General features: G+C 35.1%; 1 protein-coding gene across 1 annotated transcript in view; it reads right to left on the bottom strand.

The window, feature by feature from the left end:
- Nucleotides 1–25,805, bottom strand: part of KPNA1 (karyopherin subunit alpha 1) — a 56,248-nt gene that overhangs the window by 4,695 nt on the left and 25,748 nt on the right. The window contains exons 4-12 of the mRNA XM_032480336.1: nt 23,523–23,622; nt 21,310–21,404; nt 14,627–14,758; nt 13,503–13,591; nt 12,995–13,094; nt 12,080–12,243; nt 10,545–10,623; nt 6,244–6,369; nt 4,524–4,651 (exon numbers count right to left, since the gene is read on the bottom strand). Of these exons, the coding sequence (XP_032336227.1) occupies nt 4,524–4,651; nt 6,244–6,369; nt 10,545–10,623; nt 12,080–12,243; nt 12,995–13,094; nt 13,503–13,591; nt 14,627–14,758; nt 21,310–21,404; nt 23,523–23,622 (1,013 nt within the window). The remainder of the gene's footprint in view (nt 1–4,523; nt 4,652–6,243; nt 6,370–10,544; nt 10,624–12,079; nt 12,244–12,994; nt 13,095–13,502; nt 13,592–14,626; nt 14,759–21,309; nt 21,405–23,522; nt 23,623–25,805) is intronic.

Raw genomic sequence — 25,805 nt, forward strand, 5'->3', positions numbered from 1 at the left:
AACTTAATACATGAATATTTACAGCAGCTTTATTCATAACTACCAAAAACTAGGAGCAACCAGATGTTCTTCAGTAGCTGAATGAATAAATAAGCTGTAGTAATCCAGACAATGGAATATTATTCAGTGATAAAAAGAAATGAAATGAGCTATCATGCCATGAAAAGATGTGAAGGAACCTTATATGCACATTGCTAAGTTAAAGAAGCCAATCTGAAAAGACTCCATACTAATATAATTACAAATATATGGCATTCTAGAAAAGAAAATCTTTATAAAGGCAATACAACAGTGGCTGCCAGAGATTTGGGTAAGGGGATAGTAATAGGTAAAGTAGAGGGTAATTTTACGGCTGTTGGTAATACTACAATGGTGGAAACATTCATCAAAACCTGTAAATTACACAACACAGAGTGATCCTTAATATAAACTATGAACTTAATAATATACCTGTATTGGCTGATTAACTATAACAAATTAACCACACTAATGTAAGATTTTAACAGAAGAAACTTACAGGGGAAGGAAGGACACAGGAACTCTATACGATCAATTCTTCTGTAAATCTAAAAATGTTCTTTTAAGTTTTAACTTTTTACAAGTAATTTTATGTCATATTAGTTTTATTATCTACTCAGAAATGAATTTAATAGGATTGTGCCTAATTTTATTTAAATATTTACTGACAATATGATATGTCCTAATATATATATGTATAACTGACTCACTTTGCTGTACACCTGAAACTAAATCAACTACTCTTCAATAAAAAAATTGAAAAGATGACAGGTCCTAGGAACAGAATAGGTCAGTCATCAGGCATAAAGCCATTTCTGACTATCTCCTCTTCCTTTATACCAGTTTTTAGTCCCTAAAACCTGTTAACAATTCCTTCAACATATCTATATAATTCTTTCTTTTCCTTAAAACAAAACTAAACTAAACTAAGCCTCTTTAGATTATACGTGTTAGTTGTTGCAAATTTGGGAAACACAGAAAAGCATAAAGAAAACTAAAAAGTACCCAGAGATAACCACCACTATTACATCCCAGTTGTGCTACTCTGATCTCTTTGCCTCAGTTTCCTCAACTGGAAAAGTCTGGGAACCACATGATTAAGTCTGTCACCAAACCCCACAAAATTTTAGAGCAGTTAATTAAATGACTTACATGTCTGCAGTTAATTACTGATCTATACAGGCAAGTCTATTGAACACCAATTGGTATATCAGAGACTTGTTCAGAATCTCCAGTTGTCCTCAAATTTGTTTCTAGACTATGCTTAATGTGATCTCCTCTCCTCGCTAGAACTCTTGGCTTAGTTCTAATCCTTATATTGCCTTTAAAAAATTCATTTACTTTTTTAACAATGTCTGGTTGTGAAATCTTTTATATGGAAAACCAGTATATGGAAAACTTGATTGAGGATTAAAAACAAATTTTAAGTTACTCAGAAAGCTTCTAGAATTTGTATGTAATTAATTAAATGAATAAATATGAATTGACTATGATTGCTGATTAAAACTTTCTTATAAAAAAGCTCTACCCTTTAAATCCAGAGTTTTGAAGATGTCAGTAGATTTTATTTGCAAATACGATACTAGTATTTTGTATTCAGGTACATTTCACTAAATGAGTTCCGGGTTCCCAATTCTAGCCATTTAAAGTATTTTAACATAGATTACTAGAAGTGTACAAACACAGCAAATGAAAACTTTCTTCCCAAGGACATACAAAATTAAAAAGCTCTGCTTTCAGGTCAATGATGGTATCTGGTATCACTGAGTCAGCTGATACTATTCCTTAAAAACCTCCTTACAAGATCAGAAGAATTTAAGGTGCTGTTTTCAGATGCAACCACTCATCTTTGGAGATTTAAGACCACCATAGTGTTATTTCACCATTGATGCAAGTTTTCCTAAAAACAGTAATTTGCACCAAATAGCAAAACAGGTGATCAGGGTATGTGGGCTGTGTAGGAACTGGGAAGCCATATTGTTTTGTGAGAAGTACTCCAGGAAGGAGTGTTTCCTTGGGAAAGTTTGAAGACTTGAAAAGATGCATGGAAAACAAGCACAATTCTATTGTTTAAGTCTGGGAATGGCTCCTATGTGCAATGTATTTCAAACACTTGGATAAAGCAATCACTGGTGATGGATGCTACCTGCTTTTGTTGCAGAAAAGGCTTCCATCAAGAAAATTTTCTGAGTAAGGACATTTAGTCCACAAGAATATATTATCTGTGAAAGAGAATTATATTTCTAATCTGATTGGTAATTTTACATTTAGGAGTTCCTTTAGGAAGGAGAAATTTATGACCAAGAAATCCAGATACTCTACAACAGAGGAAAGTTAAAAGAGGCTGAAATAATAAAGTCAGATTTCTTTAGATGAGTAACAAACTATGTCTTAAACCCCCTCTCTCAAACAGGATTTTGCTTCTTCTGTGTCCTAATTTTTATCAACAGCACCACCATTTTCTCCAGTCATCTTTTGCTCTTTCCTTTCCTTCTATAACCTGCCACCAAGTCCTACAGATCCTTCTTTCCCATAACCAGACCCGTAACTCCATGCTACAGCTATTAGCTTAATTCTGGCCATCACTGTATACTAAACTACTGCAGTAACATCTTAACTGCTCTACTCCTTCTCCTCTAAACACTGTCTTCTTCATACTACAGTCAATGTTAAAGACACTCCAAAGTCTTTCCAATATCCTAGATTAAGGCCTTCATCCTAGTTTTCAAAGTCCATCAATTACTTAATTCCTCATCTTTGTGAAAGAATAACGTATAGAAAGAATGAGCTACCTCTTCCACTAACATTTGCCATGCACATTCCCTCACGTTTCTAATGATATTCTCTCTCCTTCAAAATTGCCAAACCTCCGCCTAAATGACAAAATTTACCTTTCACGAAACTTTCTCTAATTCCAGGCAACATTCTTTAATCCTTCATTCTTAAAAACTGTAGTATGTACTAGCATTTGATTATATTTAACCTACAATTATGGATATTTTCTAAGTTATTCTAACTGGTTCTTGCATCTAAATCTTTTCAACAAGAATAAGCAGAAGCCATACAGGTGCCTTTTATCAATGATAAAGTCAGTTTATTTTCTATAATTTGCACTGTAATATTTGTATAATAATCTTTCAAGGTAACTCTTTATCTGGTTGAGCAGAAACTGCTGGGAGATTAAAAGTTAACTTCATTATTATAAATAGCTATGCTGAATTTTTAAAAGGGATAGTACCATTCTACTCCTAACAGTAAAATACCCCTGAATATCTTTTGATGAAAGACACTATAGTATTTTATAAATGTTTTAAAAATATGTATGTGTACAGTTTAACCATTTCAATTAAGAAAACATTTGGTATAAAATATTGAGACAAAAATTATAAATCTGAATTTGAACATAAAACTTGACTATCAACTGTTCTAGTAACTTCTAAATTACTTCATACTACTGCCATCTGGTGGTGGCATGCTCAAAATCATAGTACCCCAGAACCAGAATTTTGAAGGTTGAAAAAGATGCAATTTCATATAAATATATGCTTCTGAATGAAGACCACTTGAAGTCTTCCTGAATAACCTATCCATGATTAACTTCACTGAAATAGCTGCTGCATTAATCTACTTAAATTTTATTATTTCAGTACATACTACTTATCTTCTGTAACTGATCAATTTCTGAAATCTTAGGACTATTTTTATCTTTTCATTTCTAAATTCCTAACTGAGCACTAAAAGTTAGCATTAGTTGAGTGCCTACATTTAACCCATAAAGCAACAATATGAGAAGTAGCTATGTTTCCCCGATATTACATATGTGGAAGGGGTTAATGCTTTAATACTCATTGGAAACTGTCTTCTCATCTGAATTCCCCATAAAGAAAGCTGAGGCAGGCTAAGAGTCTTGTTCTTTTTTTATGTCTGTAATTAAGCACTGAACTACATGATGTTCCTCTGAGGAACTGATTTCTGTCCATATTTATGCCTTCTCTAGCCATTAAGATTATAAGCTGCTGCTCAAGGGGCCAGTTAAGTCTCAAGCTGATACAAACCTCTCCCTTTACTGAAGAACACAGTGCTTTAGGAGACTTGCCTCTACTGATTTGGACACTTTATTCTGAGATATAAATCTCTTCCAAGTCTAATCCAGTTCTACTACTAAGCCACCTAAACTAGAAATACAAGATTTAGCTATTAAAGTTGGACTCCAAGGATTCTGTAAGTAACCTTTTACACTACCCAAGATGTTTCTAACCAAGCTCCTCCAGAGTAGGCTCAAGCCACCCCATAAGTATTTCCATTGCTTCAAACCTCAACTATGCTTTACTTCTCACATCCCAGAATTATTTTCTCCAAGAAAGAACAGGAGGGGTATAAGGAATTAAATATACACTGGATTTAATTATGAAACTAGGAACAATCATCCAAGAGGCTAGAATTGAGCATTCTTAATTGGCAGACATAATAATTCTCCTTTAATTTACTACCTGGTTAGTACTTACTTGATCTGTTCAGCTGATCCTCCAGAAGTTGCATTTGTGATGGCCCAAGCTGCTTCTTTCCTTGTCCGAAACTCAGCAGTTTGTAATATACTAATGAGGGCTGGAAAAATATTGGCATCTATCACAGTCTGAAATTAAAGAAAAATTATAGAGAAAGGGAAATTACAAGATTTATAAAGATGTTCATGATACTAATTTTAACTTTTCAGTTGCTTCATTAATGACACCCCTTGCCCTATTAAAAAGTAAACTGGAAGGAGTTAATTCATTATCCCTAAGGACTTTCTGGTTATACTTGGTATCACTGACAACATCCTCCCTGGAGTTTGTAACTTTATAATCTTCTGGTTTTCTACCTGAGTTCTTCTCTCTTTTATTGTTCTCTCTTGTTCTGCTCATAATCTGCTATTCTCATTTCTCTCACAGCATCCACCGCACCCTGACATGTGTGTTTTAACTCTCAAGTCCTCATTTCTCACTGGAGCCCCGCCCAAGGTGGCTAACAGCTTACTTTACATCTGCTTATCACCTTAAACATATCATCTGCTCTTTATATCAGGTCTCCTTTCAAACCTCCTTAATTCACAAAGGCTCTTTTTGTGTTTATTTATTTATTCTAAATCAGTCACCAAGTCTCCTTTACATTCTCAGTTAAAACATCCTTAGTCTATCTTTTCCTTTCCTTTAGCACTGCCACTATCCTATTCCAAGCCACCACCTCCCACCCAAATTACCAGAAGAGCCTTTAGCTGGACAGAGTACTTTTTACTCAATCCCTCTCAAATACTAAAGTAGTCTTCCACAAATTGCTTTCATTTCATCTTTCTCCTTAGCTCAAGAACCTAAAATGGGTTCATATCATTTCCTGTATCATGAAACTGAGAAATTTCACATAAGAGCTTGATGGTAGCAGACAATCAGCTGCAGCTGAAATCACCTTGTATGCAAGCTATAAATTGCTACAGCTATCAGTCTCAGTCCCTGACAGCCTTCTGGGGATGACTAACCACGCTTCCTTTCCTGGTCAAGAACTCTATCACACCAGTGAAGGAAGTCAGCAAAACTTAGTGGAAAGATGCTTCATCTTGATCCTTTCATTTACTACAAGTATCCTTGAGCAAATCATTTTATTTCTGAGTCTCAGTTTCATTTTTAATTGAGAATGTTGGATTAGATGACCTCTATGATTCCACTCAGCTCAAAGTCCCATAAATCTGTATTATATCTTTTCCAACTTCTTGTTCTAGCCTTTCTCATGGCCCAATGCTGAACCATTTGGCCCAGCCACTTGGGTTACTCTTCCACCAACATAAGAACAAAAGTAAAGGGTCCCCAAAGGTCCATGAAAAACTTGAGCAATCCAACACGTGGGTCCACTAGAAAATAAACATTTTACTTGGCAAGAATAAAACCAATCTGTTTAGCATAAAGCTGCTTCTGAAGATGCTTCCCATCAAAACATTTTGAAAATACAAGACACTGTTTCTCAGATTTTGGCAAATCATCAAATATTAAAGGCAAAGGGAAAAACTAAGGCCTAACTGTAAGTTTCAAAAGATTTAACCTCTATAATTTGGATAAAACAGTAGACTAAACAAGACAGCAATATTGCAAATTAGTTGTCTCCAAGGCAATAATGAAAAAAATATATTTTTAAAGGCTTACTGAAAAAAACTTACTTAATAAAAATATAAAAAAAGGATAGGAGCTATGAGATTACCTGGATCTGTGCCCTATTTCCAGCTGTGATATTAGATATTGTCCAACATGCTTCTTTTTTGATAGATTCCTTTGGGCTACTCAGCAAATGCAATAAACTCTGCAGAGCTGAGCAATTCAAAATCACCTAAACGAAAAGTTTGAAAATTTTACTTATTATATTGATCCAAACAGAAGTAAACCTTTAACTCAATGACTTTATTTTAGGAAAATATAGGCAAAGGAATGATATCTCCCCTTGAAATTTTAGAAATAATTTTATATATGTAAAAAGTATTCACAGCTAATAAGAATTCACTTCTAAGATTATCTAAGCAGTTTCATTATATACACTCACAACTGCCAAACATACTTATATTAATAAGGTACAACAATGTATTAATCATTCACCATTATGCCAACAGCATATTAAAATATCTTCTGGATGGGTAAATATAGCAAGTGGCCAGAAATTCAGAAATGGTCTCAGACTTTTAAGTCTTCTAATAACTCTCTAGCTGGTAGTCAATGAGCCAATACATACTTAATGAAGTACACTAGGTGATCTGTAGGATATAAAGCTAAAAAGTATATGCTCCCAGCTATCAAACAGCTTACAAAGGTGAGGGAAGTAAGACAAAGACACATGAACAAAGAGATCTACTCTACCAGAAACTACAATAAAATTATAATGATTAAAATAATATTTGGCAGGCTCAAGAATCAACCACTGAACAAAAGAATAGATATCTAGTCTAGAAACAAAAATGCAAGTATTTATAAGAATGAGGTGTACAATAAAGTTAATCCCCTCTTCCTCCAATGACTGGTAGTCTTACTTAATAGATGGTATTAAAATAAGGGGATTAATTGACAAATATTTTATAAAATCAATTCTTAACCCCAAACAGTTACTAAAACAAATCTGCAATCAATTTAAAGAGTAAATATAAAAAAGAAACTATAAAACAAAAGAAATATCAATAGCTGATTTGGGGACTTCCAAATATAAAAACAACATTAGAAATTATAGGGGGAGAAATTAACATTTCACTAAATAAGAATTTTTACATGTCAAAAAATAGTATGAAAATTAAAATGCAAACCACACAATGGGAAAAAATATTTGCAACTCATAAGAGGGTTGCTATCTTTAATATGTAAGTTGATAAGAGAAACTACAATTTTAGTAGAAAATTACCTCTCAAAGTAACAAAAGAAATACAAATTAAAATGAAACCAATTTTTGCCTATTAAATTAACTCAAGAAATAACAAAACTTGTGGTTAACCAGGTACAATCATTCCAAACAACTATAAAAGATGTCACAGAGCAATTTTTTAAATGTCAAAGATGTGGTGTGGAAAATAAACATGTCAGAAGTTAAATATAATACTTGAGGAGTAGTCAGAAAAAAAGACTTCATGGGGTTCATAGGAAACACAGATAGGATTTCATAAGCAGAGGGAAGACAAAGCAGATAGATCAGAAGTGAAAAAATGAGGAGATAGGCTACAACAGGGTACCAAAATAAGAAAAGAAGAGATTAGTGAGGCTATTAAGGAAGGGTTCTGTACCCAAAAAATTAATAGGCTAGAAAGAAGAATGAAACTAAAATATTAAAGTACAAACTCCTGAGGATCTTTCAAGTTCTTTATCTCATAGGCATTAAGAAAGCTCATTGTTTCTAGGAGGAAAGTAATGTGAACAAGCTTATTTTAGGAAAGATTAAGCTGTTATTAGGGAGAATAAACTGAGAGGGGTAAATGTCTAGGAGAGGAGGAGGATAGATAAGATGGGTACAGCAACCACTCCTGTGTGTGAAAAACAGGGACTAATACATGTATCTAGAAACACTAACAATCAGTAAGACTTGTTGACTTGCTGTGAGACATGAAGCCACCAACTATGACTGCAAAGTTTCATGTGTGGGTGAATAGTTGTATCATTAACTGAAGTAGAAAAAGATCAAAACTTGGAACTCACTTTGTGGGAGAGAAGATAAACTGAGAAGGACAAATGTCAGACACACAAGCAGAAGTATCTGACAGGTACTGGAGACATGGGACTGGAACTTGACAGAGGATGGAACTAGACATAGATTTAGAACTTCAATTATTCAGTAAATATTTTTTGAGTCTCTATATATTATTGCAGGAACTATTAGATTATAGAAGCACAAAAGTGAGCAGGATTGACACAGGCACCCCTCTAGAAGCTTACAATCTAGCAAACAGTTACAATACAATGTGATAAGTGCTATGATGGATGAAACAAAAGGAGGCACACCTAATATGACAGTAAGCTGCTCGGAGAAAATAATGTTAGTAGGAAGACTTGAAGAATGAGAAGACATTAATGGCAGAGTATGGATTTTTGAATAGCAAATATACTGATATGGTTTTAAAGCAGAAAATAAAAAGGACTATATAGTTAAAAGCCTCCTTTCCATTCCTATACCCGAGCTACCCAGTTCTCCAGAGACAACCGATGTTATTAGCTTTCTGTATATGTTTCTAGAGGAATTTTATGCAAATACAATCAAACACATTATTATTTTCTTTTCCTCTCCTTCTGTTCCCCCTTTACACAAATAGTAAAATATCCTACACACTATTCTGCACCACCTCCCTACTTTAAAACAACAGATACTGGAGATCCTTCCATATATGTGCTTAATAGCCTCTTCATTCTTGTTGCATAGCATTCCATTATACAGGTGCCAGATATTAAAGAATCTTAAACACCATCCAAGGACAAGAAGGGGCCATAAAATATTTTAAGAGGATGACACAATCAAATGTGCATTTTACAAGCATCCTTCTGGTGATATAGGAATGGTACAAGAAAGGCCTGAACTAAGCACTGTAAGGGATGAACAGTGATGGTAATTTACCGACTGATGAAAAAGGTAAAGAGGGAAAAATGGAGCTTATGTCAGATTTTTGGCTTGGGCAACTGCTGATGCCATTCACTAAGACAGGAACATAAAGTAGAGGTCCAGATATACCAGGGGAAATAATGAGTTCCCTTGTGGATAAAATACATTTAAAGTAAATATTAAGAGTTGGAAGACACCTGAGAACAAATTCAGTCTCCTTAATTTCAGAGATTAAAAAAGTGAAAACATCAAATGTCCTGCTGAAATTCAGAGCTGGTTAAGAAGGAGCTAAGGCTAAAATGTAATTCTGAATTCTCAATCAGGTGCCTAAGGGTGATGGCTTAAGTTATAAATATAAGATCGACGAATAATTATCCCCTCCAGGGCATAATCCCACAAACAGAAAAGAACAAGAAAAGGAGCTTGCTAAGGAAAAATAAATAGTCACTGAGGCAGGAGACCCAAAATACTTCAACACCACAGAAGCCTAGGAAGATAATTTTAAAGATGATAACAATGCATCTGACAGGATCAAGAAGAAAAATGGCTCGAACAATCCACTGTGAGGGCTATATCTCGATACAGAAGTTGAATGGAGTAGAAGGTGACATTAAGGAATTTTTTATTCTTCAAAAGATATTAAGTAAATGAAAATGCAAACCACAGACTGAGAGAAAATACTCCAAGTACTGATGAACTACTGTATACGGAATTTCTGAAGAACACTCACAAACAGATCAGTTATTGCCTGGGGTTGGGAGTGGAGAGAGAGGGAGATTTACAGAGGGGAACAAAGAAAGCTGATTGTGGTGATGGTTTCCTGGGTGTAAACCTATGTCAAAACATATCCAATTGTACATTCTGAATATAATGCAGTTTATTGCATGTCAGTTATACCTCAATAAAGCTCAATGAACAGCTCCATGAAGAGAAGAGAAGAGGAGAGGAGAGGAGAGGAGAGGGGAGAGGAGGGGAGGGAAAGGGAGGGGAGGGAAGGGAAGGGAAGGGAAAAGAAGAGAAAAGAAGAGAAAAGAAGAGAAAAGAAGAGAAAAGAAAAGAAAAGAAAAGAAAAGAAAAGAACTAGAAAAACTAGAAAGGAAGATCCTCCTCACACAGGAGACCTACCATGCACAAAAAGGAGGAAGTTATCAGAGAAGATGAGATGAGGATGACAGAGAAAGGATGCTACTGGAGGCTTCTGATGCTCACAAGATACTTCCAACAGATAGTGGGAAATAAACCCAACTAGCCAAAACAGTAAGTGCTATCATAGGGAACCCAAAATAGCTACAAGCAACACTTTTAACAAACATTAATGAAAAAGACTGTCAATCCTCCCCTATAACATAGAGTTAAATACTATAACAGAAATATAATCATGGGGGTGAGGGGGTGTCAATGTGCTGTTTCTGAAGGAAAAAGTAGTTACCATTTATTCATACCTGTGTCTGAATATCATCCCCTGTGACAATGTTTCCCACAGCCCGCAAAGCAGGAGAAACCACTTTATAATCATTATGCCTGCAATCATAAAAAGAAATGTTACATCCAACAGTTACAGCCTTAGTCTCTTTTCCTTAGAGCTGAAACCCAAAATATGTCATAGGATCTTGAAGAGAAAGGTATTTATGGTGGTTATTAAGAGAATCCTATCATCCTTATCATGATGATGGAATGTTTTTGGTGTCCCCTGTCTTTCCCTTTATTTAGTATTTTGGATAAAAACTACAAATCTGTCCTAGTAATCTTTACCAGGTATTTCATCACCTGGATTCCAAGTTTTCCCTCTCATTTTTTAATACAGGTTTTGTTTCCCCTTCACTTGGTCTCTATGGTTGCTGAGATAGTGGAGAGCAATAGTTAACATTTATATAGCACTTTTAAGTTTTATAAATCGTATAATTTTCACAGAAATAAAAATATGTCAATAGTTGTACTAACTTGAAAATGAAAGCCAGGCTTCGTACTCCAAATAGTAAATTCTTTTTACTACACCTCAGCTGACTTACTGGTTCGAAAAACCCCTGTACAAATCCTTTATATATTTCAAGACAGATACTAAGTCTTGATCTCATGCTAAGTAAGTTTAATATCCTTTAGCTTTCCTTAAAAACCTTACTTTCTCTCTCCTTTAATGAGATTGATCACTCTTCTCAAAACTATGCCAGTTTCTTCATATTTATTTTAAGATCTGATGGCTGAAAAGAAATGGTTAAAATATACAGTAATCTAGTGACTAAAGAGTACAAAAGATTACCTTCCAGATTCTGAATGCTGTACTTCTGACTCCTCCAGCACCATACTGCTTTTAATTCACAACAGCATCATGCTGCTGATTTGCACCCAGTCTATGGCCAGTCATAATCCCTGAGTTTTATGTTCTGTAAATTATACTATCTAATCCACTCCACATGTCCTCTCTGGGGCAATGTTCCCTTGCATCTCCTTTGTACTTCCTTCAGTTAACTCTCACATGGCTTGTAACTGTACCATTTCCCCATTATGTTATCATTCTAATTTTTTTCTTCTATAGTATTTTCTAAAAACTTGATTGATAGTCTTATTTATGCCATCAGTAAATCTTCCACTTCATAAATCAAAGGCGTCACAAAGATAAAGCAAAATAAAATTGAAAGTCTAAAACCAGTTGTGGGTTAAGTTTTAAATGAGACAAAAGATAAGGAATGACTGTTTCTAGTGGCAATATGCCTTTTGCTATCCAGTGGTTGGTCTCAGGCCATTAAACATGAGCTATAATTACATAGATCAGTTTTCCAAATGTTTCTGCCTAAGAGTGAGAGGTTCTTTATACTCCTCAAAACAAATAAACAGTTGTGACATAAATATAAACAAGTAACTAAAGACAGTAGCCCAAAGCACAATGAGTCAGAATAACATATTAATATTTGAGTATCAACAACTAGAAAACAAATATGAGGGACAGAAGAACAGACAAACTTTCTTAAAGATATCTTACATCAGAAGCTCCACAAGTCTCCTACATACTCCTGCATCAATGACTGCTTGAATCTTATCATTGGGTCCATCTGATAGATATGAGAGGGCCCAGCAGGCATCAGCCAGTACATCAGTGTCACTGACAAACAGCAACCAGGAAAGCACATTCAGACAGGGGGAAACCTGCAAAGGGAAGATGATATGATTATAAAACTCAGTAACATAAAAGCAAGAAGTGAGGTGGAAATTCCAGAAAGCAACCAGGCACACATCTGGTGACTTTTGGGGTTATTAGTACTTCTAGAAATGGAGTTAGTAAGTGGCCAAGTGACATTTCCATCTTTGGGAATGCCGTCAGTGATCTTGCAGTTTACCTTAACAAGGTAGTCAGAGCCCAGGGAAAAACAATTTCAAAGAGCAAAGTTGAATAAATACCAACTCTCAGAGTGAGTCCCTGTCAAAACACATTCTTTGCTTTGTGGACCAAAGAGGTAAAGGAATTTTCACAAGTGCTAAAGCTAGGAAATTCTGCATTTTTGATACTTTTTAAGAACAAAAAAATGCCACGTTTTAAGATTAATTCAGAGGTTTTTATAGGCAATGAAAATTTATTCCAAATTAAAACAAAAACAACAAAAAGACCTATTTCTCTAGAAACAAAATTCTAACATTTTAAATTTTATTAAAAATAATTCTTATTCTGTTCACATTAATACTGATTGCTATACTCTTTTGTTTGTTTGGTTTTTGTTTGGTGTTTTGGTGGGGGGAGGTAATTAGGTTTATTTATTTTTAGAGGAGATACTGGGGATTGAACTCAGGCCCTTGTGAATGCTAAGCATGCGCTCTACTACATGAGCTATACCCTCCCCCTGGTTGCTATACTCTTTTAACTATACTTTTTCTGCAAATTTCCCACAAGCATAATCCTCACCTTTGCAAATTCTGGAGGTGGACTTTTTCCTCTACAGAGATTAGACAAAGCCCATACTGCATTCCGGGTCATGGTCAGGCGGTTTTGCTTTGAAAATAACCTGTAAGCATGATGATACAATGGTAAACTATATAATGGGCATTAGTTCTTTGGTGGCATAAGATAAAATATTTAATATTATTTAATGCTATCGATAAACAGATGTCTTCAAATAGCTCTTCTTCAGAACAATAAAGTTTAATTCTAACACAAGGAATTCAGAATTTTGGCACTGGAATAAGACAGGATGCCTGAAGAAATGATCTGAACAAGTAAGTAAGAAAATATCCATAATGAAAAGTAGCACTAGGAAATCAAAAGTGATTTCGAAAGATGCACTGCTTTCTGAGGAACTTCTCATATTTTTATTACAAGAAAGAAAAAGAGAGGAAGAGAGGAAGGAAGGGAGGGAGGGAGGAAAGGAGGAAAGGAGGGAGGAAGGAAGCAAGGAAGGAAGAAACTAACTTACTGCAAAAGAGGAGGAAGAATATTGCAGTCTAAGACATAGTCTCTGCACATGGTACTGTCTCCAGCAATGTTGCCAAGAGCCCAGACAGCCTGTGAAAGAATTATTCATTAATGACAGATCACAGAGTTTAATTTTCTCATAATTCTCTCAAAAAAGATGCCAACATATAATAACTCTTTACAAAATTACATAATAGTTAAACAACATATTATACATGGACATTGCATATTAACAATCTAAATTCATTCATCAGGGAGTCAAGTGAAATAATTGCGGGACTGGTGGAAGACCAATCAAAAATATTATAAAGTAAACGTGAACACTCATGGCAGTAAGCTTATTAAAGGGACCTACCAGTTTTCACACATAAATATTTTATCTTAGGGGATCCCACCCCCAAGTAGCTAGCAATCCATACAGCCCTTAGAACAGAGCAGAAATTCAAATGGCTTACTCAGCTAATTAAAAATGTATTTTAAACTTGCTTACAAAAGAAAACATTGAACAAAGAATTTAAGAGCAATCAAAATGCAGAAAACTTTATTAAACTTTTGCAGTCAATGGATATATTAATTATCTTCATTATAATGACGGTCTCATGGGTATATACACACGTCAAAACTCATCAAATTGCACACATTAAATATATGCAGTTCACTGTAGCTTGATTATACCTCAATAAATCTGTAGAAGAAAATCATACACATTTAGCAGTGATTTATATTTACAAATCTGATAAAGTTTACAGTAATTTAAAAACTCACATTTTCTATGTCCTTTTCTGCACGAAAGTGGCATAGACTTGCCACTTCAAAACTAGAGATAACTATAAGAAAAACCTCAGTAATTGCTTACATAGTCTAAAAAGTATGTATGTGTGTGTGAATATATACATACATATGGCTTAAAGAATTTCATGGTTGGAAGGGAAAATGGTTTTGTTTCTAGGAGAAATTCTGCCTACATTCACTATGAAACTTTCCATCTGGGTAAGATGAGATTTCTAGAATACTCCCTATTATGAACCATGGATATCATATCCAAATGGTAAAACTAAGACCCTGAATGCAAGACCGAAGGAAAAAGTATTTCCTTTGACATGCTTCTCTTGTTTCATTTTTTACCTGCTCCTGCACATCTTCAAACTCTGAGCTGAGCAACTCTATGAAGATAGGCACAGCTCCTGCCTGAATCACAATCCGGGTCTGAAGAGAATTTCCTGAAGCAATATTTGTCAGTACCCAAGCTGATTCAAACTATAAAGATAAAAATAATTTCATTATCTTGTATTTAATATAGCTTATATCTTATAAGTATATCTTATAATTTAATATAGAATTTAATAGCTTGTTTACTTATTAACAAAAAGGTTTTCTGTGCATGAGGAAAAGAATCTGAGATCATTATTTGCATAATCTATCAGGTAAATACTATGTTAATTTTAAAATAATAATTCCTGAAGAAATACCTTAGCCTAGAGAAATATTCAGGGTATCTAAAACATCAGATCAAGACAGAGTTAACATGAGACGATCAGAATAGGGGAGTGCTTCATATACTGAATGGAATGGTCTCCCAATATATGAATGGAGGGGAAAAAAAGGAGAACACTGTACATTAATATGATCCCATACTACACTTTCTAAAAGGGTTAAGAAGGAATAGATGTATTAATTTACTTATTGCACAGACTATCTCTTGAAGGAGTCACAATAAACTGTAAATACTTGTTACTTACATAGAGAGGTCAGGGTGAATGGGAAGCAAGTATGAGAAGGAAAGACATTTATCACAGTAAAGTCTTTATGGATCTTTTGGCCTTAAACCATGCATTTATCTAATAAAAATAAAATTAAATAATTTCTACAGGATGGGAAAAGTGAAGTCGGGAAAGAATGTTAGTGTAAAATGAGTAAAATATACGCAGAGTGAAAAAGGCAAAAGACAATTTAAATAAGTAGGTCAAAAAGAGTTAACAGGCACACAGTTAATAAAAATTGCAACTTCAGAGGAGAAGAGCTTATAATAAATGAGAAGACTCTAAACCAAGGCACAGAGGTAAGACTCTTTTAAAAAGAGCATTCTTAAAGGATGATAAACTGGAAAGCAGAAGGTATGAAGGATATTGTGGCCAACAAAAAATATATCACATTACTAATTCTACAGATTTCTGTAGTAATTTGACTCTTTAGCCTAATATGGAGAAACCCAAGAATGAACCCTTAAAGCCCAAGAATAAACTCATATTTCTATTCAGAGTTCTTAATTAAATTTTAGTTTTGTTTCCTCCTTCTGTTCTGTCTTCAGTTCAGTGATATGCTCCTTGAATAAGAAATCAATTAAAAGTCATCAAAAGATGGAGCCAGGACTCTTTTTAAGCTTCTGGGTCAACTGAAAGCCAGCTGTCATATGGAGAAATGAAGCATCAATCACTGGGGGCAGGGGAAGATGGAAGAAATGGGGAGACAATTAGAGCACAGTCCAAAGCTACATGAATGATAGCAAATTCATAGCAGAAGACCCTTTAAAGGGGATATTCAAAGAAACCTATAAATGTGATATACAGAAATGAGATCTGAGATACAGTGATTTGATAGCCAATTAGGGCCCTGATATTACAGCAGTAGGGAGGCCCAGACTAGGAGCACCACAATAAAAGGGAGTATTTTCTGTCTGATAACTTAGAAGTTTGGAGATTTTTAAAACACTGAGTATCGCAGAATAAAAACTCATCACATATCTCCTCTATAATGATTCATACCAATGTTCAAAACCTTTTCAATCTGTCTGAATTTAAACTTTCCATTTATACACTACTCTGTATTTTCAAAGCACTGCTCACACACTTTCAGTGTTCCTTACAACAACCCAGAGAAGCCTGGCTTTTCTAGTTTACGAATGAGGAAACTATCAGAAAAAGATATGAGTAATGAATGTTACATAGTCAGTCAAAGAGAACTGGATTACAGCCTCCTCATCTAGTAGGTTTATGAGCCCAGTCATAGTTTCCACTCTGAAATATACCTGTAACACTGACAAGAATCTTGACTGCTTGTAGTTTTGGTATCAAGGACAAGAAATTTCAAATAATGATATGCCAGATTATTTAATGAATGCTAAAAGGAAAACACTGTTCACCTAAAATGCAGTTTCTTTTGCTTACTAGGAAAATTAACTAGTAAAAGGGATATATGACATGAATACGAAAGCAAACTTTCCTACAAGAAGGCAGGCTCAAAGTTCGACAGTCAAAAAATGCAAACTTTGAGGAAAAGCAACCTGTAGAGAATGAGCAGACAGACATACCAATCTTATCAAAGAGAAAATAGTTTGCAGTGAGATTTTGATGCAAAAGAAATGGTAACAATAACCTGAGTAAAAAAAGGATATATTAAAGAGCTCTCAATGAAAAGAAATTAAAATAGTAATTGCTGCCAGAATTCAAACTGCTGCTTATCTGAAGAGATTCAGCACCAAAGGTCTCCCAGGAAGTGAGAGGGAATTCCAGATGATGCTGAAGTGAATAAAATGGAGAAGCAAAACAATATAGAGTGACAATGATTAAGAAAATGGAGAATAAGTAAATAAAAGCCTGAACATGAATGGAAGAAAATGGAAATTAGGCCATCTCAGCAAAAAAAGAATGTACCAGAGTTGTGTTTATTACTAAGAAGTACAAACCGACTATAACCTCTGTGAAGAAAATTCTATGTCTCTCTTGCTAAGAATAGAAATCAGAAAATAGTTTCATCATTATTGGGGACAGAATTAGATGAATAACTAAAACCAGAGGGCCACTGAAAACTCAAATTATATTCAAGAATTAATAAGGCAGTAAAACACACACACAGGGTGCTGATTATTTTGATGTTTACCTTGTAAAAACTCATTAAGCTATATTTGTGCAATTTTCTTTACCCGTGTGTGTATATGTGATATACATGTATGTATGAGAAAGAAGAGGGATAGAGAAGAGAAAATTCCCCATGAGTACAGGCTCCTGTTAAAGTGTTGGAATAGCAACTTTCAAATGTGTTTAATATGTAAGTATGTTTTTTTAAAAACCAGTTGTACTTTGAACTATGTAGCTTCTCTTTCACTGGGTATTGCAGTCATTATTTTTTGAGCAGGAGGAATGTTTCAGCCTTGGGTCCCAAACTAGAATTTATCATGAAAGAGTTGGAAAATGGGAATGCATAGAGTTGGTTGATACCAAAAACAACTGCATACAGTTATAACAGAAATGGCCAAAAAAAAGTAATCTAAGTAAGTCAGCATGCAACTCAAGAAAAACTCAGCAGCATGATGAAATGAAAAATATCTAAAAATGGTTATCACCTGAAGTAATAGCCAAAATAACTACAATGTTTACCTCCTCTTTGTTATTCCAAACTACTATATTCCAAGAATGGGATCATGCAGCTGTGATTGCTTATAAATTATAATTCCACTATTATATTTCACTGTCCAGAACCTGCTAAAATAAGGCTACAACTGAAATCTAAAGGATACACTGAAGATTTGGTATGTTCTCTCTTTCCTTTTCTCAGTCTCTACCTTCTGGTGCTCAGTTCCTTAAGTAAGGAAAATGAGAATCCAAAGCTGAAGTACTTCTGACCTCCTATCAAGTTTCCCACTCCAGGTTGAGGTACGCCTGGTTCCCTTTCTCCATTTGGATCAGGACTCTGTTGCTGGCCACTTTGCCGGTTCCACTCTGGTTCCTAGCAAATGCCAGGCTCACCTGGAGAGCAAGTGAAAAGAGAGGCTCACATCAGAAAAATAAACCCAGATATCGAACTCTGCAGAGAACAGTGCCTGAGTCATCTAAGCAACCTTTCAAGATAGGTAGAGGGATCAATGAGGATGGGAAAAGATGTAGAAGGATGAAGGCTTACTGCAGTTCATCACATTTAGCTTTCAGAGGGGACCAGAAAGGTAGAAATGGGAAAACTAAATCAATTTAATTCAAATTTACAACTTTAAGAGAAGTATCTGTTTAATGACTGGAACTAGGAGTTACTGACTTACTTCTAGCTATTTTTTATAAGTTTCTATAGGAAGGTTTGGGAATGCAACATCTCAGCATTGCTAAGGACTATACACAGATGCTGGACCTGGACTCCAAAAACCAATCAAAGTGAGCCCAGGGAATATATCATAAGGCAGATCAATCTCATGTTAAGGACTCAAGGATGTCTGTGGCCTGTATGTCACTGAAATTAAGAATGCTCTTAGTTAAACAGCATTGTTTGCTTCCAAAATCCTAGATTCCACCCATATTCATCTCATCTGAGGGCAAGTGAGTATCTAGGTAGCACTGCCCAAAGCAGGCATATTTTTATCTCCCTAGTTTGAAGTACCCCACTGATTTGGGGATAAGGAAAGCCAAAAAGGGAGTGATGAGACTTTTCATTAGGATTCACAGTTCTTTATCTATGGAATGAAGGGGTTAAGTTTGTTCAAGGACTTATCAGTGAGTAACTAATATGACCATATATCATTATTCTCTTTCTAGAAGAGAAATGGAAAATGTCCCATTTCAAAGACGTACTATTCAGATTTCTAATAAGCAGGGAGAAGTATCAGGGACAACTTACATCCTAGAGCTCTCCAGGAAGACAGAGGAAGGAGTAACCTCCAAGCTTCCAGAGCATGTCTAATTATTTGAGCATGAAGCCTCCTGGCTCTAAGGTATCCATCAATATACTTGCTCCTCCTGCTTCTGGGGTGGTGAAGGTTACCCAATAGTCACACTGGAGAAAGAACATCATGTTGTTCTTAAATGTACACAGAAGAAAAGCTGAGGATGATGACCTTTAGATAATAAACAGGTTGGTTATCTCTCAGGCTTTTGATAGCTAAAGTGAAAATCTTGAGGTGATCACTTCCAGAGGAATCATTTCTCAATCTTTGAGTCTAATTACAAGGGTGGAATCTGAGAATTTAGATAGAAGCAAATTAGAGATTTCTGAAGGTTTTCATCTTCAGATGTGTTAAGATACACACTTCAGAATTACAGAATCAAAAATGATGTAGACTTCACATATGTTAGCCAGGAGAGGACACTGTCTGAGAGAATATATCATGCTCTTTACAGAGACTGGAGAAAGCAGGGATGGGAAAAGACCTGTTTCTCTGACATTTTTCATTTCAGGACTAGTTATACCATCTTCCTTTAATGCATTAAGGAACTGGACCTCTGCAACCACCTACTAAAAACTGCTAGATCCAGGAGCAAATTTAGTGTCTCCAAACCACTCTTACTATCGTAGAGAGGATAGAAACATTTTCACATGAACAAAATGATAATTTTCCCTACCTCCCTTTTTCTTCCTACAAAGCTTTTCAAAAGATAAACTGCAGTAAGGCTCTTCATTTATTCCCTCTGGTTCTCTTGACAGGTTGCTTAGGGGCTCAGGCTCTGTTCTCTGCAGTGTTGGTTGTCTGGATTTCCTTTTTTCTGAGAAAAGTCCTCTTTCTTTGATCTCTAGATGAACCTGATTATTTTCCAGGTGGCTGGTGATCCTGGCCTTAGATGGGGACCAGAATTACAATCCAGAAAGCAGCTAGCAAAACAGAATCTTAATTCAAATGAACTCGGGGATTAGTAAATGTCAAACTGGAGAAGAAAAATTGATGGGACACTGAAGTACTCTACCTTTTCTGGATTTCTTGTTTTTCCTCTGGAAGGAACTCATCACCGCAACAAAGAGAGTAAAAGAAGGAGAAAGATGGGATGGGAGGAAAGGAGAGAAAATATCAAGACAAAGCATCAAGTCTTACGAATTATCGTTAATGCTCTGGACAGAAAGGAACCTGGGGAAAAGGACTGTCACTTACAAAAATGCCCCAGTGCTTACAGCCTTACAGCAAAGGCAAAATAAACAAGGGGGTGAAAGTTTAACTTTATGATTAACTTGTTATTAGTAAATATTTACTTGGAAAAATAACCCCATTTTGTGATCTACCGGGCATGTAGTCAATCTTTAGAGTTGCAGAATCTCTCTAAAGGGCCTGAGCCATTCAGATTAGATCCTGCAAGTGAGAATTTAGGTATCACAGGTATTTGTTAAAAAATAACACAGAAACTGATTCAGTTGGTTACTTCAAGGAAGTTGAGCTACTAAAAAATTACATTTATTCAAAATCCAATTTTATTGAGGAAAAATATAGTATTCTAAAATTTCTAAATAACTCCCAGGATGAGAGTCAGTTAACAGTTGTTTCTTTTTACTGTAAAAATTACCTAATCCAGAAGTTGTAGAATTTCCTCTTGGAACCCCTATATAATACAGTATTGATAGGCTAAATTAACATAACAGAAAACACACAGATTCCTTACAAGGCTATCTCCTTGTCAGCAACTTTGGGGTCAAGCAAGAGGGAGGATTAATTAGGACCAGGTTTGGGAATCAGTGAGTCTCTGATCTAGCCCACGTAACACAGACCTAAGAAGGCCAACAAGTATAATCTAAAAATCCTTCAAAACCAAATTTTGCATGGCCCACACTTACATCCTTATAATGGCTCCTCTACTACAAACAATCCCCTATTAGGTAAGTATGATCCACAATCATTATAAAATAATCTTTCACATGACTAAAAATGACAAGAATTTTAAAGAGTAAAACCAAGGGCCTGGATGTTAACAAAGCTATCAGAGCAATCTGCAATGTAGTTGTGGGGAACATCAGTATCAAAAAATTAATCCCTCATCTAGATTAAAATAAGTTACAAATCTGTATACAAAATGTAAATTTACAATGCAAATTTAAGATATGAGGCAAGAAATGAAAAAGGTCCGCACCTGCAGCGTACAATTCTCTTTTCGTTTGAGGAACTCCACAAACCTGGCCACTACTCCTGGTGTGCTGATGACTTCATCAATAGGAGGATTAGGTTCTGTCTCCCCATAAAATAAAAGGAAAGAAGAGAAACAATCCTTTGATTTCAAGGCAAGGACTTTATAGCTCAAACTTACTTCATAATATCCCTCCCTCCATTTTAGCATCTCTTTCATGTTGGAAATCTAAAAAAGAAAAAAAAATGTAAAATTGAGTTCCATCACTTTGAGACTAGGGTAGTTTAAAAGGTTTCACAATCAGATAAGCCTTAACGAGGAAATAATGGGCAGAATTCTTAAAAATTAAAAGTACTGCCTCTACTATTTTAGAAAACTTAGAAGGCAGAGGAAAAAACATCAAAAGACAACCACTATTATTATTTTAGTATACTTCCTTCTAATCCTTTTCCTATGTATGAGTTTTAAGTCTCTCTTTAACATAAATTGTCTTAAGAAACTGGATAAGGAGATTCTGAGTGTGCTTGCAGGATCTAATTTTATAGCTGTAGTGAGAAGTAGGAGCCAGCAAGAATTCACTAAGGATGACTTGCCAAATTAATCTCATATTTTATGGCAGAGTATTTTATAAATGAAGTCATTCAGTAGAAATTTGCTGGGTGAGGAGATAAATGTCCTAAACATTCAGCATGCTAATTTCAGCAAGAGACTTGACAAAGTTTTTGATGACACTCATGTAGCAATGCAAGCAAAATGGCAGTTGGATTACAGTACTCCTAGGGAATCCTAGCCAAGTCAGTGGTCTTACTGGAAGAGGTGACTAATGGGTAAATGTTAATTTGGAGCAAGCTCTAATAACATGTTCTTCACCTGGCTCAACTTTTTTATTAACCATTCATACAAATACAACAAATAAATTTGATGATTACAGTAAAAATAAAGTAGTTAATATGCTAGATTACAGAAACAACATATAGAAAGAATAACAATAAACCAAAGTTGACAATAAAACAACAGGTATAAAGCAAAATTCAGCAAATGATTTTTTTTTTAAAAGCAGTTAAAAAACCACATGACAGTAATTTCACAGTTATGAAGAGAAGTCCTAAGAAGTTTATTTAGACTGCTGCAAATACAATGAAACATTACTACTATGCCATGACTACCATAACTGATGCTAGCTTGGAGGACTATATTAGAATGTATGGTGTCAGCACAAGGGAGACAATCTCCCACCACACTTTAGAGTATTAAGAATGCATCTGGAGGATTGTATTCTAATTATCAGAGGGATGGCTGGCAAACTTGAATACATGCTGGAAGGCAGCAGAGTGGTGAAAGGTCTCAGAAAGCCATATTATCTTAGAAACCCATTAGGGTCAGCATGCTGAAAACAGACGACATTTTTAGAGAGGTGGGGAAAGTATACATGATAATGACCCTTGGATATTTTTAACAAGTTGTCAGGCAAAAGACAATTATTTTTTGTTATGGTGGTAGGTTTTTCATTCCAGTTAACCTCAATTTATCACACCTGACTCCAAAAAACCATAAGTTACTACTGAGAATATTTACTATTGATTTTTTAAACATTTTTATTGAGTTATAGTCATTTTACAATAATGTGTTAAATACCAGTATAGAGCACAATTTTTCAGTTATACGTGAACATACATATATTCACTGTCATTTTTTTTTCGCTGTACTACCGACATTTTAATATGGCTGAGAGTTTCAGAGTTCTTACTTGCCCAGACAAAAAGAAGTATCATATTCCATTCTATCCTAATTATACCAAAAAAAGGGTAGTTACCCTGCTCACTAATAAATCCATACTTCAATTCACTGTTAAACTGCTAACATTAAAATCAACAATCATTGCTCTTTCAAGTGGTATTTTACATTTTTCTTAAAAGAGTGGAGTTTCTCAATTTGAATTAACATAAAATACTGCTACTGTTCTTATCACTTTAAGATCTTTCATAAGATAGTTCAGAAATGAAAATGCCGCTGCTTTCTGGTCCTGGTAAGATCGCACAAATAAATAAGGAAATTCAAAAGTTAGTCATGGTTCATAAATACACATTTGTCTGTATGCATCCTTTTATTCTGTTGAGAGACACTCCAAAGCAAGTTATCTGTAGTGTGAAAAACAGATTATAGAAAAGTAGTATTTTGTAAATAAGTGAAAAAATATACTTAACATATTCAGAGCTCACCTTTTGAAAGCAGTTTTCTGAATTTCTGTGTTGCTGAAAGCTGTTGCTCTGGGCTATTGGAAAATATCATTTCAATCATGTCGGAAGTAATGACACCACCCTGGGATCACAAACAATGAATTTTTAACTTTAATTCAAAGGAAAACAAAGACAGTATAAACTGTGGCCAAGTTATTAATTATACTTATATAGAAGAGTTACACAGAGGTTGGACAATCTTTTCATGTAGAAATGTATGAGATGATTAATAATGTGATGAAGCCAAAAGTTTTTGTCCATCATAAATAGCTCACCACAGCAAGAAATTAAATCTTAGTAGTAAACACTAAGACAAGGAGTTTACTCTTCTTCCTTTCCAGTTCATCACATGACAGGCTGTTCCTTGTCATTCAGATTAAGTTCTTAAAGAAGGCTTTTCAAGACCTCCAAATCTAAAGCAGCCACTCCATCTCTATCACATCACTCTATTTTAATCCTATGCCTAGCTCTTTTCACTATCAGATATTCTTCTTAGTTATCCTTTTTACTATCAGATATTCTTCTTAGTTATCTGCTTATTGCTTGGGTTCCCCCAGTATGCTGTAAGCTCCATGAAAGCCAAAAACCCTATTTATCTTACCACTCTATCACTGATGGCTGGCAAAAAGTAGATGCTCAGCAAATACTTACTGAATGAGTATAGAGTAGTCTTGTATAAATCAGATTCTAGACACTGCCAAATTCAACAGCTGATTCTTAAATTTATTTAAAATTTCTATTTTCTTGCTGAATTAGAAGTTTTCAATCTCCCACTATTTTCTTCCTTTATTAGAGCTTTCTTGTTTCCCACTACAACCCATCCCCAGTATTAATAGCTAAACTTTGTTCTCTGGATCATTTGTCACAATGAAATAAAACTGTTAACTTTTCATGAAGGATTGTTAAGTCAACAAGCTAAATCGTGACGAAAGCTGTACTAAGTTGTAAATGCTGGGTGGTTTGTAAGCAGTATCTCACACTTAGGAATAATCCATGGGGAGAATGAAGCATTCTGCTCTCAAGAATCAGAAAAATAATTACTTTGAAATGTTTAAGTCTGGTTCCTGAATAAACAAAAGTACCTATATAATTTTTTATGAATGTTTCCATGTATCTGTATCTATGTGTATCTTTGTTTTCTTCCCTCTCTTATCCTGTTATCATATAACATGATGTATTCACTTTACATTCATAGTGTTTAAGTTGTAGGATATCACAGAGAGAAGTAAATATCACCCAAGGACTTTGCATCCTCTTCTGGAAAAAAAAGGTTATGCATCTTCAGTTGCATGCAGGATAGCTGTATCACAATATAAGGAGGTATGACCTTGTCATTGTCTTTATCTGAGACTCAGTATGGTTTAAGGAGTTGGGTATGGATGCCATGATGACAAGGAGTACACTAGGACAGATAATTTTATGTGTCAACTTGGTTAGGTTATGGTACTCAGCTGTTTGGACAAACACCAGTCTAGATGGTACTGTGAAAGTATTTTTTTAGATATGATAAACACTTAAATCTGTGCAGTCGAGTAGAGCACATTACCATCCAAACTGCAGGTGGTATTGACTGGAATTCCCAAGAGCAAAGACTGAGGTTTCTTGAAGAAGGAATTTAGCCTCAAAACCACATCAGGCAGGAGGATATAGCTCAGGTGGTAGAGCGCATGCTTAGCATGCATGAGGTCCTAGGTTCAATCCCCAGTACCTCCTCTAAAAATAAGTAAGTAAACCTAATCACCTCCCTCCTAAAATTAATTTAAAAAGTGCAACACATCTGGAGGGGGGGAAGAAAAAAACACATCAATTCTTACATTTCCAGCCTACTGTCTTGCCCTACAGATTTCAGACTTACCAGCTCTAACAACGTCATGAGCCAATTCCTTAAAATCAATCAATGGATCAATCAATCTCTCTTCCTCCCCCTCAATGGTTCTGTTTCCTCTGTAGAACCCTGACTAATACCATCCACAAAATACTTTATAATCATTTAATATCCACTTAAAAAAAAAGACAGCTCAACTTCCTGAAGGGCCTAGAGGAATTAACCACAAAATGATAGTGTTGGCAACAATATCTACAGATTCCAAAGCAATTTAAATTGTTCTAATTCCAAAAAATTGGTCAGTAAAAACTGGAGATACATGACATAAAAAAAGAGAAAGATCTATAAAATACTGTGCACGATATGCTACCATTTGCCGCCTAAAAAGGAGGGGGGATTTTTCTTAAAAAGAGTAAATAAGAATCTAATAACAGTGGTTG

Source organism: Camelus ferus, chromosome 1, assembly GCF_009834535.1.
Source record: "Camelus ferus isolate YT-003-E chromosome 1, BCGSAC_Cfer_1.0, whole genome shotgun sequence".
In the NCBI taxonomy this organism is placed as follows: domain Eukaryota; kingdom Metazoa; phylum Chordata; class Mammalia; order Artiodactyla; family Camelidae; genus Camelus; species Camelus ferus.